Here is a 20551-nt window from a genome sequence, read left to right as displayed (position 1 = left end):
GTGGAGTTTTGCTGTTCTGTTTGTGCAATTTAAAGGAGGAGACAGGCGATGCGGGTGCTAAAAAAAAGCCACTTCGGTGCTGTAGACACACCAGTAGAAATGGCACTTGGCAAACACTGTGATGAAAGAGTGAGATAAGACCTAAAAGGCAAGTAACACTTACCTTCAATTGTGATGTTTTTCACCAGAACTGGTTTTACTACTTTGGACCCCATGAGAATCCCTGTTGTTCTCCAGTATAATATATTGCTGCCTGATTTCAGAGTTACCTGCAACAACACGCAAGACAGTTAGCAGACATCCCCTCACCAAGACATTGTTTTATTTCTTACTTCCATTCTTCAGATCTCTTGCATCCTAGCAGCAATCCTGGCTTTTCCTAAGCTGCTTAGTGACTCAAGAAGTAGTGGGGAGACAGCTAGGCAGATGCTGTAAAGACCTCTCTGAGAAGTGCCAAAGTGTGCTTTATAAAAAAGTTTCTCAACACTGCAGTTTTATAGAAAAAAACACAAGAGCTGTTTCTGACCTTGTAAGCAAAACTGGGAAAAAGCTGTTCCTGCCTCTATCCAGCTACCCCTGCCACTCAGGAGCTTTTATCTTTAGCTCTATGTTCAGATATAGTCAATCAGTTTGTTTTTAAAGCCTTGAGACACACTTATATAAAGAAACCCAACACGACCCAGAGTTCAAAAATCCAGGCTCACAAATAAGTTTTGTTTATAGGCTTTAAAAATCAAGCTCTGCCTCCATCTAACACTACAGCATCATGATCAGTAAGCCAGGCACAAACCATGAATGTCCCTAGCAGCAGTCCCATCCCTCCTGTTCATTTCTGACCCTGAACAGGAGATGAGATGCAGAAAACAACCTGGTTTCCACCTGCCTTGCCTCACTTGTCTTCACGGCGTGGTTCAGCAAGCAGCTACACAACCCCTGTGCTGGCACAGGAAGGGTGGTGGGCTGGTGGCACCGTTGGTGGGATAAGGGACAGGAGGAAGGCAGGACCACCTCTTTCAGCAGCAGTGTTGGTGCCTGCTGCCTTCAACTCACCTGTGTAACTACAGTATCACTCTACTCACTAAAAGCAGCAAGTTTACCAAGACCCTGCCTGGCCTGCAAAGCTATACCATATCTACTAGCCCAGTACAAGATGCCTACTGCCCACACAGTGATACTGGCCTGAAGGTGCTGTATTGTCACACAAGAAGAGGGATAAACTCTACCAGCATAAGGGTAGAGGATAATGAGATTTACAGCAGTGCTGTACAGGCCTGGCAGGACCACAGTTTTTGTTCACCCATACAAAGAGTCCAAAAAATCAGCAAATTGGAAATACAGCGTATTGCATCTCTCACTCCCCAAACAGCTACTATCCAGGGGGGCAGAGGACAGCTGGGTTACCACAGATAACAGCAGAACTGGGACCATATTGAGCCAAACATCACCTTGTGTGGGGTGGAGATACCCAACATCAGCTCTCTGGTGCAGCAGAACTAGCAGAGGCTGCAGCAACTGGAAAACTGGGCTCAGAGAAGCCACCACGACAGGATTTGCAATGCAGACAAAAGCCTCGAGGAGAGTCAGAACAGTCATCTCACCTAGCTTGTGTGTCTACATTTCAGCCAGGCATCCAAGTAACCTTCATAGTCGGTGGAGACACTTGCACATGCCAGACGATGGGCTCAGATGGCACCATCTCCCATGCAGACACTGCCTGCATCTCTCAGCTCATCCAAGTCGATGCCCTGGCCTTGGACCTACCTCTCAGCCCGTGCCACTCACCCCTCCTCACCCAGCTCTCCTGCCTCCCAAAGTAACTCACGCAGGGCTTGCACCCGAGCTAACAGGCACTGCCAACCAGAGCTGGCTTGGGAATACAGTTTCTCCTCCAGGAGGATAAGCAGACCATAGGAAACAGAGACCCGGCTGCTGTCTATGCCAATAAAAAGCCGTTTTCTTCTGGCATAATGTCACCTAGGCTAGGCCTTTGCTGGCATGGCTCTGGGAATTAGGGTATGGTGGTGTAGTGGAACCCAGGCATCAGCATGAGCCCATGAGTTGGTCTACACCTGCTCTGTGCACCAAACAAACTCAGCCAGCTGGGTCACGGGCCAAAGGGCTGCTGCTCCAACGTGGGTATGCTCATATCAGTGCTGCAGGAGCCTCCCCGGTGCTGCCAGCTTGCTTTGCAACCAGGTAAGTCACTCCGGAGCACAAGCTGGGTGCAGTCCAGCTCTTCAGCACACATTTGAGAATAAAATGCCCGTCCTGCCTGCCTCCACATACACACGCTGCTCGCGCCGCTCTGCTGAGCAACGGGGAATAATCTCGTGCTCTCATGAGCAAACAACTCTTGTAGAAGATTTCAATTATAATCATGCAGAGTGACTGTGGCATGCGGATTTGCATAAATCTATTTAACCTCATAAAGCACTTGATTCAAAGCCCAGGGAAATCGATACAAATTCTTGCATCTATATCATTTGCTTTGGGATCAGTCCCTTAGAGATCTCGGTGGCTTTGCCTGGGATACTAGGCAAGCTGTGCTTCTGCAGATGCATTCACAGGATGTGGCCCTTGTTTCCTCTCTGCTCAGAGGAAATCACAGACATTTATAAATGGAAAAAAGCTTCATGAAGGAGTTTTTTGCACACTTACAGAATGAGAGCCCCATTCTCCATTGTCTGTTAGCTTCACCCACTTGTCTGCCGTGGACTCCATCTCTTTGCACTGGTCATTTTGTATCTGTTAATTAAAAACACAAGATCAGTGACCACAATCAGATGCATCTCTCTCTCAGCATGACTGCTGTCAGGGAATGGTAAGATTCAGCTTTATTCCTGTTGTCTACATATTATGTCTGTAATCAAAGTGCAATAGATTGCACTGATGTAGCAGCAAGAGGGTGCCTCCAGCATGTTATTTTTGTCTTCTTTTCCCACCTGTACTAAGGATAAGGATACTTTGCACTTTTCTCTGAGCTTCAAGAAACATTAACCAACACCAGCTAAGGTGTTTTTTGCACTCCTGTGAGATACCATGAGCTGTGTTTTTCAGGTGAAAGCCAGAGCTCACCAGACAGGGAAAGAAGCAGTAACAGAGGAGATGATTGAAAATTTCCAGTCACCTCCTGCTCTGAACTGCCCTCCCATTAAGTTTTTTTCTGTCATAAATGTCAGGTACAACATGCCAAGGAAAGCAATGTAGGTGTTGGTGGAACCTTCCAAAGCATCTCAGTGACGAGGGGCATGTACACCGGACTGTGGAGCCTGGTGCTGGGACCCCTCCGGCTCCCTGGACCCCAACCAGCCCATCCACGTGGGCAGAGCAGGGCTGTCCTTCCCATTCAGGTTCCTGCTGATGAGATTGTTTTAGTAATTTGGGTACAGCATGGTGCAAGCCCAGCCAGGCTGCTCCCATTTCAGAGCAAATGACCCCAGCCCCTCCATTTCACAGTGCAGAAGCATCCTTAGAGCCTAATCCCTACTGAAAGTCATTTGAATTTTTACTCCTAAATCTCTTTGGAGAACTGTTGTTTATGACTTTTTTTTTTAAGGATCAGCCTTTTGTCTTTTCTCCTGTTTTTCATCTCAATTGCAATGACCCAAATTGACCTAAAACTAGAGCTAAGGTTGCACATACTAATGCCTTGGAGCACCTCAGGTTCTGGATGCCTACCTTGGAAGAAGTCTTTTTAAACTTCAATTCCCTTCAAAGGCATCTCAAGTCAAACACCCTCAAACTGAAGCATCTACCATCAACAGTTGCCTTGTAGAAGGCTGGACTAATGGGGGCAGTCATGACCCCTAATGGAAAAATCCCAGTGCATGGTAGATAGGATCAGTTTAGCCTGAGTTTTGAAGCTGAAATTAATTCCCAAAAGGCAGCATAAGTGGCAGAAAGAAAAGATTTTTTCTATCTTGTTCAGCAGTAGCAAGCTATGGACACATGGGGAATGTAAAGGGAGGAAAAAGCTGTTTCTGATGGTCTTTATTTGGATTGAATTCTTACAATATAAGGTTGGATTCATCACACAAAAGGCCTTACGAAAAATTCAAAGAAGATGTTGTTGTCAATATACTGGTATTCGAAGAAGACAGAACCAGATTTCTTCAGGTGCACAGCATAGATGAGAGAAACTGTACAATCATCCCTGTTCGACTCTATGTAGTTCCCTCGAGGTGTCCACGAAGAGCTGATGAACATCATAAACAAAACAAGCCTCAGCTGAGATCACAGACACTGAGGAGATTTTTCTTACACTACCATACAAAAAAATGTTACTTAATAAAGAACCCAGAACCCCATAATAGCTGAATGCAATGAATTTATAAATTTATTATTGGATTCCCATTTGTTTTTAATGTAAAAATAATACTTATCATTAACACTGTGCATAGAGAAAGATATGGTACTGGAAATTTAGGACCCAGCCTACATTGGAAAGGTTTATTACCCATAGGTCCAACGTAACTTTCAATTACACTCAGAAACAGCCTTCTGCAACCACCACGGGTCTCTAAATAGGCTGTGAAAGTAACTTTTAGCCGCATTTACAATACCATGACCCTGGAGCTTTCCAGCTACAAATAAGAGCAGCTCCACGCTGGTCTTAGAGTCACTAGCTGCTGATGAGCCTGAGGAGACCATGATGACAGCAAAGAGATGGCTACAAATTTCACTTCCCAGCCACTCTTCGTTGCCATTACTAGGGCTGGTTACCCTCTGCAGAGGTTAGGTGAGTCATTAACCTGGCTTTCTGCTGCTGAGCTGTCTCAGGTTCACCCACGGCTGCATAATCCAGATGTAAACAGAACTTCTTACTTGTTGCAGCTGTCAGCTTTATTCTCAGCCGAGCCAACCGCCGTGTCCATGAAAGTCGCCACGTTGGAGAACCCTGCCGGCAGCTCATCCCACTCGTCAAACTTGATCCCGCTGCCCAGCGAGTAGGTCCCTTCTGCACATTTGCTGCACACCTGGTTCTTCATCTCCAGGTACTCACCAGAGGCACAGGAGAAAGCTGGGGAGACAATAATTTCCAACATATGAATGGAGAAATTAATCCAAATTAATTTCCACTAATTTTTGCCAATTAATTAATTAAGAGTGAACTGTCACTAAAGGGAACCAAACAGGAATGCCCCAGCCCTGGGAACACAAGAGCCGAACTACCAACACTGTCTACAAAATTGAGATGTTCACCAGTGCCTGTTTTTTCACCAACGTGGCGACGCTGAAACCAAATCTCAGATGACAGCTCCTGATTTGCAGCTTGTCTCAGCTGGCAAAACAAGATTTTGGAAACGAAATGTCTACCCACAGACTGTGTCCAAAAGCAATTTGTGAAAAAGGGGGCTTGTAATTCAGTTCTCCTCACCCTTGCTCACTCACCTGTTACACCTTGAACTCAATTAAAATCACCAGCACCTGAGAGCCAGAGCAGACTCATCTCACCCACCTGTATGGCAGCTAAGAAGAGTACACAGCAGCACACTGATGGTAATATAACACTACAAACCTCAGCTGAGAGTTGCAGACCTAATCCAAGGCTCTCTCCACATTTCTCCTCATGTGGGCTGCCTACAGAGCCTTGAACATCTTGTCTGATAGACCAGGTTGTCTTGGAAAAGATCACCAATGGGCCTGTGTCTTGCAAATGGGGATCTTTGAGTGGGCTGATGTTAGCATGCTGGGAAAATAAACACTGGTTGCCAGCACAGCAAAGACAGTACTCAAACATATGTAACTAGGGAAAGTATAATTTAGAAGGAATGTTCACAAAGTGCTTTTTTCACTGAAGTCTCTAAAATTACTTACTCCAAGTAACTTTATATCCCCTGTTCCAGTCTGATCACATCTCTACCTGCTAAGGGAAGAATATTCCTGTTATATAGAGGAAACCTGGACAGCGGCTGAAGTCCCGTACGCCCACGGAGCCCTGTGTCTGTGCTGGGAATGGTAACTCCTGCCTGGACGCTCATTTCAATGGCAGACCATCCCACCTACCCCTGGCCCCATTCTGCACCACGTCCTCTCTGAGACTGATCATCCTGGATGGAAAACAAATGAGCACTTTCTGCAGAACATAATATTTCCTACCTCGCTTGCAGATTTTTAGACTTAACTGTGCCAGTTTAGCCAAAGCAGAATTCGGAGCAGCGCACACAACTTGCATCCCGAGAAATGGTGGGATTTTTTACTGTTTCATGCGTGCCACGTTGTGCAGTGACAGATATTTCATAAACTCGCTTTAAGAGACATAAACTCACAGTCTGAGAAACTGTAGGATGAGACCAAACTGCTAGCCAAAGTGGTGAAACTGGCCCAAAACAACTGATGTCAGTTGAAGTCCCAGCATATGTGGTTTTATAGATGTGCTGATGTTTATCTAACTGCAGAAAAACTTGTTTGTAAGTACTTTGATAAAGACATGGCTGCGTAACACCAATTTCCATCTAAATCCAACTGCACTTCAGGCTTCCATTTCTGAGCCGGCTCCTGCAGCATTTCTTTGTGTAATCATCCTTGATGGGCAGCACTGGAATGCAGATAAAAGGTCCATTTTGATGGAAAGATCTGCCAAAGGGACATTTTTCCCTCTTGGTCATATCAGCGTACTCAGAATTTGAACCAGTGGTCTTCAAGCCAACAAAACTGTTTTTCTAACCCCATCGCTCGCTGTGGATGGACAAAGAAGGAAAGCGGGCAGGAGCCTAGCAGGGAGGGGTGCTGGGGAGGGTATATGCAAGGAAATCCGGCCGCAATGGATTTCTGTGACAGACTGACAGACAGGCAAAAAATCTAGCCTCAGTGGGGGCAAGCGGTTTTCTGTAGGCAGTGGCACACGATAGAGCGGTACAGCTAACATCCCGTATGGCTGCCTCTGAAACCTCAGCTCAAGCTGTAGGGTGTACCTGCAGCTGGGGTCGAAAGCACAGCTTTCTTCAGAGACCCGGAGAAAAGCAGCGAGCACTTCCCCGTGTGTCTGAACTGAGACCACACATTGTACAGCTTTTCACCTTAAATGCGTGAAGTTGTCCTGACTCACTGCTTCAGCATTATTAATGAATCCTGCTTTATTTTTTTCTTTTGAAGGGTGCACAGAGAAGCCATCAGGAAGGGAAGTAAAAAAGCGAGCTCTCTCATGCCATATTCAAATCCTTTAACAGTTTCAATATTTTTTAAAGAAAGTTAAATAGCAAGAAATGGAGAGTGATGCTTAACCACACGATCCAGATCTGTGAATTTCAAATAAGGAGTCAGTAACTGCAAGCAATTTGCTGCCATAATGAAGACACAGAAGGCAGCAGAGCCTCCTCCTCAATTGCAGTGTGGTTGAGCAGAGGTTATGGCTTCAACCGTACCAATACCTTTTAACTCCTTGCCACCTGATCATTTTAGAGGAAAGAAAGGGTATAAGAGATCAGGCAGGCTGCCACACAGGACACTGCCATCCATTGCTCACCCTCCAGGAGAGAGATGAGCCTTTTTCTTATTTAGGTGGGGAATTACCTTCTTTCCCTTTTCTAAGAATCGTATTTCAAAGGCAGCAGCACTTCCCGTCAAAACACATACGTCTGCAAGCAAGCTAGCTCTGAGCATGCCAGCTGCTTGCCAGGTTCAATTTGGGGCTGAACATGGCTAATGGCATCATGAACCACTTTCAACACTGGAACAGATGCATCGTTTGGTCTCGCTCCAGGCGCTTGGGAGCAGCTGGAGGAGGATGGGGAGGAAACACCACGTGTGATGAGCACAGAGATGGTCTCCTCTCCTAGAGTCGCACAACTTGCTCTTCCAGCAAGGGGGGAGACCAAAAGCCAGGCCAAACTCACTTTAATCTAAGCAGCATCAATTCAGGAGTCTGTCCCAGCTGGAAGCGGGCAGGTCATGGCCATGCCTAGAGGGACCCTGCAGAGCAGATGTCCCCCGTGATGGGCCAGGAGGCACTTGCCTGGGGTGGGGACAGGGCACAGACAGATGATCTGTCCCAGGGCACTGGCGCTTTGCCTTGCTTGTGGCTGCTCCACCTCACTAAGACATAGCTGAGCACAGATCCAGAGCAGACCAGCAACCGCTTGTCCACAGAAACTGCTGACATTATCGCAGCACCGCTGTGTTTTGAGGGGGTGACGCACACAAGATGCTGTCAGTGGGAAGGACAGCATCACCACATAGGAGGTTAAGGTGCGATGTGAAGTTTTGGGAATCTAAATCCTGTGGTTTTGGTGTCTGCTCTGGTTTGTCCTCCACTAAACCCTCCCTCTTGCTTCAGACTCCAGAGGGAAAATTAGTCTCCTGGCTTAGATGTAGCCTTTGTGAACATCACCTGCCCCCGACCCAAGACCCTGTCTGTTTAAGCATTTGATACTTAATTTTCAGAGAAAACTTATCTATTGAATAGCTCCTCATATATCTACGCTGTTTCAGAAGACAGAACTAAGGCTGCTAAACCACATAGGCAATTCTGAAAGTCTTTTCCAGAATTAATGCTATTGGTCTTGTTTGGACATCACTATTCCCTCTCCCTCTCCGACTGCAAATTTTCCTACTACACCTTTCAAATATCTGTTTGGGTGCTACACAACCAACTTACACAGAGCAGTGCACATTGTGAAGACTGAATCTGATCTTCTTTAATTCTCTGAAAAAACTGTGAAATGCATTAAAAGGTTTCATTACTTGGCCCCATCATAGGCATTTTTAAAACTGGGAGAACATTTTCAGAGGCAGTTAAGAACAGCACGACATGCTGTGGTGCCAGATACACTGATGCCTTCAGTAGCTCCAGTGAAGCCGATGCAATTATTGGTGATTTGCAGCTGTAGCTTTCTTAAAATAAATACAGAAGAAAAAAAAAGTTGTGGTTTGTACAGGCAACCAGTTGTGGTCACAAAAGATGCTGTGAAGTACTGTTAGATAGACACTGCCACAGGCAGCTACACACATTCAAACACGTATTCAATAAAGCTGACACCGGATTCACTTCATAAAAAATTAACAAGAGCTACAGTACTAATTCCCACCGAAACCATTGTATAAGTCTTGTCAAACAGCCCTCATTTCATTCTTTAAAAGGATTACAAGTCACTTGATAAAGGTGACTGAGTGGATGTAATAGACCTAGGGTTTCTAATACAGTTAACTTAGTTTTGCGTGTCATTCTGATGAAGAAGGTAGCACCACACAATACCAGTAAGGCACATTGTAAATGGATTAAGAACTGCCCGAGTAACAGATCTCAGACAGGGCTGTCAGTGGGAAACCATCACTGAGCAGTGAGAAAAGGGCCAGTTCTGCCTGCCCTGAGACTGAGTCTGATGGCTGTCCATGGTTTTATCAATGATCTGCAGGCAAACAGAAAAGGAATGGTATTAAAATTGGCGGGTGAGAGACTGACAGAGTGATAAACCCTGAAGCAACACAAGCGACTCGGATCTGTTGGCAAGCCCAAGCCCACTCAAAGTCTGCAGCAGGCAGAAACGTATCCCAGAGAGCAGCAAGCCTGAGTGGTCAGAGTGGACCCACCATTCATCAAGAGCTTCCACTGTCAAGATGTGCAAAAAGGCGCTAATGAGATCTGTGGATATATTTAGACGTGAAGGTAGAGATGTGTAGGATGAAACGTATTACAGGCAAGAGGATCGTTCTAATACTGAATGTAGTTGTGATCCAGCATTTTTAAGAGGTCAATGCAAAACAAAAGGACTTGAAATGCTTTTAAAATTAGAGATAATGTCTTGCAGTGAGAGATCCGAAGTGCTTAGTCTATTTAGTTTATCAAAAGAAGATTGAGAGTTAACTCGATTAATATATAAGCATCTCCAGGGGGAGAAAACAGAGGATCGCACTGGACTCTTTAATCAAGCAGAGAACTGCATAAGAACTACCTTGTGGAAGCTGAACCCAGACAAATTCAAATTGGAAATAACGCACACATTTTTAATAGGAAGAATGACTGATTGCTGGAACAATCTGTCATGGCATGTGATGGACCTTCTGTCTCTCAAGTGCTTCATATCATAACTGGACACCATATGGAAGAAAAGCTCACACCAAATGCAAATTATCAGCCTCAGCATCAACCTAACTGGATGCATTTTAATGGCCTGCAAGGTCAAACTAGAGAATCTAATTAATCCCCCTCCTCTTAAACTCTGTGAGTCAAGAGCGATGGTATCTTCCCTCCCTCCTGGGACACCATGGACTTGAGGCATCCTGAAGCAGGAGCTCTGCCCACTGTGTAACCACTTCCAAGGAGCGCTTGCAATACATTACTTTGCAGATCTGATAGCACCTTACAATCACGTTGCAGACATGGGAACAGCTCCCCAGAGGGCAAAACAGATCATAAACAGGCTTGCCTCATTTGCCCTTTGACTGCAAGGCTCCAGGGTCATGTTCTGCCTTTTAGTACAGCTGTGGCCCTCCCAGTGATTTTGGTGGACAAGGATCAATGTTAGTTGGCACATTGCTCTTCTAGTAACTGACCCTAACAATCTCATGTTGCTTAACTTTCTGATGCTGGGGGTCAGGACAGGCTTATCATGAACACAACTGGACTAACATAGTATATCCTTACATGTATATTACTACTGAACTTCTTCTGAGGTCTGAAACCTTCCTCTGGAGTGTTTTCTCATGTCGAGTATCTCCCAGATATTGCCACCTTGTGAGAGGGATCAGAATATTTCTGATTTCATGAGAAGATTAATCAAAGCTGCCTCAATGCCCTGCATCCTCCAACACCAAACCTATAATATATTCAATTTCTTTCCTCCTTTATGCAGCCCTGGCCACTCAGTCTCACACCTTCCCTCAGCTATCTTCCCATCCCACACCACTTGGACCCACTACTTCTACCTCTATCACTCGTCTCAGCAGATGTTTTTCTCCAGGCATTTCTTATGATACCTAAAACTGTTTCAGCTCTTCTGTTTATTCTGTTGCCACCGAGCATGTGCACGCTCATGTGTATCCATCCTTCTGTGTCCTCCTGGCTCTCAATACATTAAAATTTTAAAAAAGACACAGGATTGGATTTTGCCAGATTATAACAACTTTAGAAGGGACTAGCAATGGAACAATGCGACCCAAACCAGTGAAAATACACAGGATAAATAATCTCAAATGCTGGCTTTCCATCTGTCCCCCCTCCATTCCTACGTTGTTCATCCAAAGCCCCACTACCTGGGATGCAGGTGAGATGCTGCCATCTCCTGCAGGCAGAGTCTGGGCTGAATTATCTCAGCCTCCAGTGGGCAGAGGTGAAAACTGTAGCTCAGAAAGGAAACATGAAGTTGGCAGCATCCCACAGTTGTCCCTCTGAACAGCTGCTGGGTTCAGCAGACACATGCCACAAACTTGGAGGGGAAGATGTGTCGAAGGACAAGTACACAGAGGCATCTGTTCAGTGATACCCTGGGACATCAGGGTCCACACAACATGGAAACAAGGACCAACCAAAATACGGTATGAGGAGAAAAAAAGAAAGGCAAAGGACGAGAGGAAATCATTGCTTCATTATTAATGTTTCCTATAATCTCGGCCAGCTTCAGAATGTCTTCCATGAATAATTTATACAAGGCTTCTCCAATAGACTGTGAATAATTGATGTTCGTTTTCTTCAGTCATTATATCCCAATGTGTTACCAGGAACCAGACCGAATCTTAATTTAAGAAAAAAAGTCTGTCAAGGCTGTTTAGGCTTGAAATGTGATCACACTGAAAGCTGATGTAACTTGGGGAAGAGTACCTTCTGTGGAAGAGACCTTTCCTTTCTTAAGAGTAAATAATTTTTCCTTTTATCCAAGAAATTACAAAATAGAGTAGTCATCACCAAGAGGTTAGCAAGCACATTTGCTGTGAGGGTTACAACCATCCTAGTGGCTCAGGGCTGGAGATGGCAGGAAGCATACCTTGATGTGAGCGAGTAGCTCTCCAGGCCCCACTGACTCCATCAGGCTTATTTTGATTGCTCACCTACCAAAGTGGTTGGTGCAAACGGCTTCTAGTGCCATTTGAGGTGTCCTCTCCATACACACACACACACTTGCCTCTCATCCCTCTACCAAGCCATAGCAAATCTCAAGGTCTTGCCAGCTGCTTTCCTGTTGAAAGAGAAATCAGTGACTCAGAGGAAGCTGTGTTTAACTTATTTAATTACTTCGTGTGCACAAATAGGGTGAAGAAATCATCAAAAGACACTAAGGCCAACCTTTCTCTTGGAAGCCTCAATACAGACATCAACATGCACTTCTCAGAAACTCTTCTCCAGGAATTAAACTGTGGGTTCAGTGCAAACTCTTCTGCTTTTTTCACTATTTACCTAAAAGAATCTGTGCTTCAAAAAGCCAACAATGGCACTTTTTCTGCAAAGACAGTGTTTTGCTCATGCACAGAGGAAAAACTCTGGAAAAATTACTTGTAAAACTGGGGTATCTCTCAGGGTAACAATACGCATCAGGAAAACATCCAGATGGAAATGCCATGGCAAAACATAGCCTCGAGCTTCAGTCCAGGTGAGAAGCCTAATGCCATCAATAGGACTCACCTACCTGACTTGAGTTAGGAACATGCATTAGGAGGGATGCTCTAAGAGGAATAGGAATAAACATCTACTTGAGAGCTTTGCTAAATCACAACCGTTTAGTAGTGACTCTCAAACTGTGCCATGTACACCACTGCTGGCTAAACACCTTTGCTACATGACAGACTTGCATTAATTCCTCAGCTTCACAGTGATCCTCAGAGCAGCCTCCACTGCTGTGTGCTAGTCCCCTCCCCAGTGTGCTCTAGTAGGAAAACCTTTCCTTTTCCTTTCAGAAAAGACATAAAAACTTTTCTAGAGACACCAAAGAGATTCGGGTAAAATTGAGTTGCCCAATCCTGCAGGCCATACACACAAAAGTGCCCCTATAAAGATCACGACTTTGGAATCTACTTCTTGCACATCTTGCTGTTCATGTCAGAGATGGCTCCAGAGACAGTTCTGTTGTGGTTTTCTCTGTCAGACATCCTTAATTGCTAGGTAATACATGACAGGCCAAGGGCCAAATCTCTAGCCTATCAAGAAATTCTCAAATTTCCTGGATTTCATGCCCACTAAGAATCCACTTTTTTGGTACTTAGGTTTGAGAGAGCAACCTTCCATATGCAATTCTTACGTGTTGACAAGCAGCTTCATGGGAGCCGTCTGACTGTTCAAAAGAGTGGGGAGAAGGGAAGGTGTTAGTCAAAATGAGGGAGGAAATCAGCATATACCACTTGAGTGAGCAATCTCAAAGGTGAAGGAATGAAAGGGGAGATCTTCTGAATACAGTTTTTGAACATTGTCTCAAAATAGTACTTTTATACAGCTCAGGATACCCAACAGTATCTGTCACCTTGTGTAAGTATATCTATGTGCATATGTCAGATCTAAACGACATGGTTAAACACCAGCAGCCATTAATAGCTTGACCTCATTGTTTCTTCCAAGGTGAATACCCAAAGAAGCAATGTCTGAATGACATCGAAAATGAAAACAATATTAGTACACCAAGGTTGGTGAAGACAAGATCCAGTGCTTTCAAGCCATGAGAAAAAATGAGAATGGCTACATGCCTAGTCCTCAGAGGTATGCTGATGTCACCGTATTTCCTCTCTTCAGTTGCAACAAAGAAATCCCAATCATTTCAAAGCCCATTAATAAGACCAGAAAATAATCCTCAGTGAATGTCAAATGAAAAAGTAAAAAAACCTCTCTGATGATTTGTTAGGATTCACACATTTGCTTCAAGAGGCCGTAACTTTGGACTTATTTAAGCCCCATGAAAAGTAGTTCTTACATGCATTTATATATGAAAACAATGACACTGTGGTGACAATAAATATTTTTGATTACATAACAAACTATTTTGAGACAACATAAATAAATGTTACTGTAATAAATAGCACCATTCTCATGGGAGCATTTGTATGTACATTCACATCCACATGTGCAATAATGTAAACATTAAAGAAACTATTAAAACTTGTAATTGTTATTTTCAAGTCTTCACCAGCCAAATTCCAAAATTCAAAGTAAAACTCCAGAAGAACCAATTCTTTAGCACAAAGGCCTCACAGAATTTGCCTGAATATAAATCTAGTTGACAATGAACAGATGTAAACTTTATGTCAGAAGGCTGTAACACAAACACACGGGTTTTGCCAGATGTAGAATATTAATTTTATATTATCCATCTACACAGGTATGTATGTGCATACACCATAAGTTGTAAAATTTGCACTGACTTCAAGGGAAGTAGGAGCAGACCCACTTCTTACCTGCTTGGGATACCCATCTTACCAGAGACCGAGAGAACGTCAAACTCAAAACCTTCTATTTAAGTTTTCTGTTACAAAAGTAGAATGTTAAAACCCCTGCAGATCACTTAAATTGCCTTAAAGTGTTATAAATCCTACAAGGTCATTTGTTTGCCCTAATTGTGTCTAAAGTGCACTGCAATTAGCAGGAAGATCCATATCTCCTCCTGTGGTATCCTAGGAGCAGATTACACAAGCTAGAATAAACTCAACAAACACAGCTCAGTTTGCAATAAATCAGGACAAATTCTGGTTTCAGGTCCCAGAAAGGTCCATTGTAATTAAGGACAGTCTATTTTCTGAAGTCAGTGGAGCTTTTCACATGCTTGCCCTTTGGCACACGTTCACATGCCTCACCTCAAAACTGAAGCACATTTCTGACTTCAAAGAAGTTGCTCCCGCCTTAGTGGCACCAGGTGAAGGTGGAGTTCGCTAAGCAGAGCCATTAATAACCCCACAACACTGTACTTGACCAAGTTCTTCCATATTATCAATATTTTTTGTCTCCTTTCTTAAGAAATCTTGCTGATTATAATTATAACTGGCATTTGGACGCTAACTGTAATATACCAGTGACCATACCAGCACTTTTTCCCCTTGAACATGGCAAATTCAACTCCTTTTGAAGCTGCTCTATTATTCTCACTACAGTATCTTTAACATGTACTTAGCGCCACTAAAATTAACAGATATTTATGAGGTAAGGTGTATTCTTGTTTAGGATGGCAAAAAATAACTCGTATTCAGTGGAATAAGAGAGTTAATATTAAAAAAAGAATTTGGGGTCAAAATGTGAACCCTTTAAACCCTTTTTGGTCACTCAGAGGAGCATATCAGTGCACCTGGGCACAGTAAGGGCACACTCGGAACCAGATATTTAGGTTGTACTTAAGTGAAGGGAGACGAAGAAGAGAGGAAGGAAAGGAGACATGGAAGGAAGGCAGGCTCCAAATTCAGACTTTCAATTTGAGTGTAAAACATGCAGCATATGGTCAGGCTGGCAGAAAAGCCTGACTGTGGCCACCAAAACAGACTGCAGCGTAGTGTCAGCGGGAGCGCGATGCCAAGTCCTGCTCCTGCTGCCAGGCCCCGAAAGGTCCCCATTAGACACTGCATAGAGCCCCCACACCAAAGCAAAGGGTTTTCAGAAATACCGGCCATATGGGGCTGCAGGCAAGAGCTTAGCCCCGAAAGCAAACCACTTCCATTGACTGCCATAAATATTTTCTGTTTAAAAGGCCAAGCACACTGCCCTGATGGCAGGGATCCTTATCAGCTAAATTCCCTTCCTGCTATCAGACCCATGAGGAGATCAGAGTGAGATCTGTGGTAATTAAAAATGAATGAGACCAAATTAGTTAAGCACATTCCCGACCATCAAGAAGTAATGGAGTGATTCAGAGAGTCTGGATTTCGCTGAGGGAGGCTCTCTGCCCTCCACACCCGGCAGCAAAACACTCCCTGCCTCCATGTACGTACCTGACCTCCAAAATGGTACAGGGAAGATGCCTGGAGGGGACATCTTAAACGTGAAGCAGAGGAGAGCCACCCAGAGTAGCTTTAGGTGTAATAAATATTGCCTTTTTCCTTATCAAGATCGGTGCTGCACTTCTAATGCATCTTTTTGCAGGATCCCTTGCAACTGTGATGTGACCGTGTCAAAAATATGACTCGTGTCTAACCAAATACAAGCATGAGAGAAGTGGCTGAGCTGTCTGGCGTGGCCATGCCGTGGCCTGTCCAGAGGCAGCCTGACCCCACGGGGTGAGCCTTGAGGTACCACAACCCACTGAATGGCTAAACACAGGCTGACACCCTGATGTGGGGTCTGAAAGTGGCAACGGCCACAGCCCCTCGGGGCAAGGAGATCAGAAAAAAAGAGGGGAGTGAAATATGGAAAGGGGCATGTTGTCCCAGTGCATTGCAAGCAAGCTACTGTGCTACAGAGCTGCTCCTGCACCTTCCCTCCCACACCTGGGGTCACTGCATAGCAGGACCTCCTACAGCATCACATCTGTCATGTGAGGTTCCTTCTTTCTTCCTACCACCCACCTGGATGGTAAAGGTGTTGTGGGGAGGTTGGCAGGAGGGGAAGGTGGTCTAATCACGCTGCTCTGTGTTCAGGGCAAGATAAAGTAAAAAAAACCCAGGTCAGAGAGCAGTCAAAATATGACAGTCCTTTCTACACTGAGCCCCATGGCTAATTCTCAGAGGACCCTGTCTTCTCTGCAGGTAAACTCTGCCAATTAAGTTTTTGAAGACCCAAAAGGGATGAATCCTGACATGTTTTGGAGACTACAGCCATTTTGGGGAATGCTGGCAGTTACTCTCAGCGGGTCACAGGCAGATGTGCTTTGCAGGTTGGCGTGTACTTCAAAATGCAGCAGAGCACAGAGATACCCAACCTAATTTTAAATGGGTTCATTCAAATGAAAAGTAGTAAAACACAACATCCTGAAAATGAGCACATCTCAAGACACCAACTGAGCTCCAGTGCCACAGTAGATTGCTCCAGATATGTGAAGCACCTGAGCTAATACATTTTTAGCAGTCTTAAGTGTCTTTCCACTCCACTGGAGACCACAGTCTAGACATATTTACAGAGATGATTGGAGACGTTTAACATATTGTTATACCATCTTTCGAATTCCTAGTTCAGGGACAATTTAAAGAGAATGACTGCTGAGCATTTGGAAATGGGAGAGGTTGGCACAGTATTCTCAGGATCCAAAATTAATGACAGCCTGCAAGTCACTTCTGTTTTCAGGAAGCAGTAAAGTTCAATAGCAGATATTCTTGAGCGGCAGGCATTTCTGAATAGATGAAAACAACTGCAAAGAGTAGTACATCATGAAGTCAGCAGCAGTGGCAGATCTGTTCCAAAAAACCCCACGTTCTTACCCAGATTCCTCCATATCCTGTGTCCTAACTGCCACCAAGGACCACTGAAGGCTCTGCCAACCTCAAGGACACAAAAAAAGCCCTAAGAGCTCATGCTGCTGTGCAACTGAAACCCTTTTTTAAGAGCAGAGACATAGCTGGCTCAGCTGTATCTCAGGCCTAGTAGATACCAACCAAACAGATCTCCAAAGCTGGAAATCATCCTGCCTGTGGTGATTGTACTGCAGTCCCCAGCTCTGCAGCTTGAAGGACTGAAGGAGATACCTGAGGGAGTCCAGGACTCTACCAAATGTCAGGATGAGCCCCAGTGTCAGGATGCTTTGCTGTAGGGTAGGATCTACAAGACGCAGTAGAATCTGAGTAACTTTGTAGAATGACCAGAAAGACTCATCTCAAAGGATATGCCATACTTATAGTATTTCTTGATAGGCTTCAGGATAAAATAACTCTAGACCTATGAGAAAAGGAAGGCATCCCATGGAGTCATTAATTACTTGGTGAGATGTGTATGCAACCCCTGGCCAAATCTGTAGCACAAATCTCACTCTGTACATGATCCACTGAGAACGTGCATTGCAGCAGCCAAATACAGAACTTTTCATTTTCCTGAGGCTATAGCAATTTGTGCTTTTAGTATAAGACATCCTTGGTCCAGCTCCTGTGTTGTCAGATGAGACAGAAGCCACCAGCTCAGAGAATACAAGTCAGTGAGGAGGGGTCTATCTGTCAGCGTTTTCAGTACAACTCATCGTCAACAAAAGACCGATCTCTGAAGAGATCTGTGCAATCTCTGAAGAGCTGGAGGGCGCATAATTTTCAAAAGCTGTCTCTCCCAGTATATCCCACCCATTGAAGCCAAACTCTATGCTGGTTCAAATATTTTGCAGTAAAACCCACCACCTTAGCCAAGCCGAATGAGAGGGGTGTTCTCTACACATTCCTGTGGTGATTGACTGCTGTTGACAGATTCATGTTTTCAGCCTGAAAGATAGGTTGTTCTTAAAGCACAAGGTGAAAGACTAAGAGATGAGAAACCTAAAATGACTGTTGCCGTCAGAATATAGCCAGATATCTCCTGAAGCCAGATAATCTACTATAGACACACACACAAAAAGACAGAACTACATTAACAGCACTGTTCTCCCAAGAGCACAGAGAGATGAGCTCTGAATGGCTCAGTAAAAAAAGTCAAATATCCAATTGCTTCTCAAACCAGCTGAATTGCCATGGGACTTAACAGCAACACAACAAGGAGGAGAGGCATCAACTGAGATGAGTTTTCCACTGCATTTAACAGAATCCTGTACTTTGGTGTGTAACATCACAGCCAATCTACTGGGCAGTTTTCCCCTTATCTAGCAGGGGGGCAGATATGGAGAAGCCAGAGATTCATCTATTGTTATAAAACAGTTCAATTTTCATTGGAACTGATTTAAGACCAGAAAGACACACAAATAAAAGGAGATGAAGAGGGAAGCCCACCATCTGTCAAAATCTGTAGCAGAAAGTCGAGGAGAGTATAATGTTGCTGGACCTTAAACCATTTATCACAAGGTTTAAAAAGAAATAGAGCATATTAGAAAAAATGAGTTATATCTGTGTACTCCAGAGTACACCAGAAGTGGTTGTGGAGCAGAAAGGATAACACTACCTGCTCCTTTATAGTGCAGACAGCAAAAAGTAACAGGCTTGAAGTACAAGGGAGATTCAGCAGTAGAAAAAGCTGTAACAAGAGGGAAAATGAATAAATAGAACAAAATAGATGAGCAAATATCTGGTGAGCTTGTGGGCCCTTCATCACCGGAGGTCCCTGAAAACAGTTCAGCCAAACATCAGCCATGAATGACAAAGCCATTGCTACTATAGCTATTTGGGCTGGCAGATGAATTATGGGATCACCTGAGGTCCTTCCCAGTTCTATATTTCTGTAATTGAAAAACACATCCTAAGGATATACAGAGATTTCACATTTAAAACCTTGGAAACTAAGCCCAAATACCAGGAATGACACAGGCAGCTTCTCAAATGATGCTTGTAAGCAGTCAGAAATCTTCCAGTGGTCAACACTGCTACAGAAAACATGTTTGTGCTTTATGCTGGAATATATGCCATAAAGAAATGAACAATAAACCTTTAAGGATAAGAATCAGAAGTGAATAAAATCTCACCTCTCCCATACCAGAACTGAAAGGACATTGCCATTGTTCATCCCACTTGTCAGATACAATAATTTATACCCTCTGGTGCAAATTATTGAGAAAGTAAAGCGCTGCTAGGATCTTTTGTGAAGAGAATTGCTAAAGCAAGGAAGTGTGATGGGAAAGAGCATTCAGCTTGGGAAGCTACAGAACAGTGAGGGAATAGTTCAAATGTGTTTGCAGAGCAGCAGTTCGTTTATGTCCCCAGACGCAAAGAAGTGTTTTAACATTAAAAAAAAAGCAGGACCAAGTGATAAGAGAACACTCCAAGTTGTTAAAAATGAATACATAAATAAATAAAATGCAAAAGCTTCATCATGAGAATAAGTCAGGCAAATAAGACATTTACCATTACTTATGCATTCAGCTTATTAATTAACTAAATAATGCAGGTAACGAGAATGTGGACACTATGCAAATATAATTTGGCCACTCCCTGTCACCATTTTGGCCAATACAGCTACAAATGAGCTGGAGAGCTGCAGAACTTAAGAGTATGACAGCTCAAGACAAGCAACCACATCTCTTCAAGGGGGCTTGTTTGTGAATTAGCATGCAAAGGGTACCTGTAGCAGATACTGAGTTATACAGCTACGCTGCAAAGACAATCCCTGCTCCACAGCTCCAAGAGACTAGAATAAGGATTGGAGGGGAAGGACTAACTCAGGGACATTCAGGACATCAGTGACAGAGCGAAGAAGCCACACAAGGGTAAATAGCACCAACAACTAGTAACTGTCTGTAAAATGAAAAGTGCCGACATACTGCATTCCTTCCCTTTCACCGGGTCAGGTAGTCCAGAGCACTCCACCGATGGATTCGGAACAGCCACCCTCCATCTGGAGCCACTGCTGTCGCATTCTGTGTACTCGAAGTGGTAATCTGTCTGCAAGTAATTACAAACAGTTTCAGTTTCATCATAACATTTGCATATTAAGCTCATTAATCAAGACTGGGATTAGCAAACTCAGTTATAATTAAGCCAGAAAGGAAGTAGATGGCATAGAACATACTGTGCAGCACTCTCACTGCTTTGATGATCACCGTGTATCATCACAGAGCAAGCACAAAGCACATCGGATGCTGTGCAGCACACATGTTAA

The 20551-nt window shown here is 44.1% G+C and overlaps 1 protein-coding gene across 1 annotated transcript in view; it reads right to left on the bottom strand.

The window, feature by feature from the left end:
* ELAPOR2 (endosome-lysosome associated apoptosis and autophagy regulator family member 2) overlaps positions 1-20269 on the bottom strand; it is a 50908-nt gene extending 30639 nt beyond the window's left edge. Inside the window, exons 1-5 of the mRNA XM_059816038.1 lie at positions 20214-20269; positions 4825-5020; positions 4048-4195; positions 2659-2745; positions 164-269 (exon numbers count right to left, since the gene is read on the bottom strand). Of these exons, the coding sequence (XP_059672021.1) occupies positions 164-269; positions 2659-2745; positions 4048-4195; positions 4825-4988 (505 nt within the window). The 5' untranslated portion in view covers positions 4989-5020; positions 20214-20269. The remainder of the gene's footprint in view (positions 1-163; positions 270-2658; positions 2746-4047; positions 4196-4824; positions 5021-20213) is intronic.
* Positions 20270-20551: the final 282 nt, after the last annotated feature.

This window comes from Gavia stellata, chromosome 4, assembly GCF_030936135.1.
Source record: "Gavia stellata isolate bGavSte3 chromosome 4, bGavSte3.hap2, whole genome shotgun sequence".
Taxonomy (NCBI): domain Eukaryota; kingdom Metazoa; phylum Chordata; class Aves; order Gaviiformes; family Gaviidae; genus Gavia; species Gavia stellata.
The sequence above is the reverse complement of the archived record's forward strand: the minus strand, read 5'-3'. Positions and strand labels throughout refer to the sequence as shown.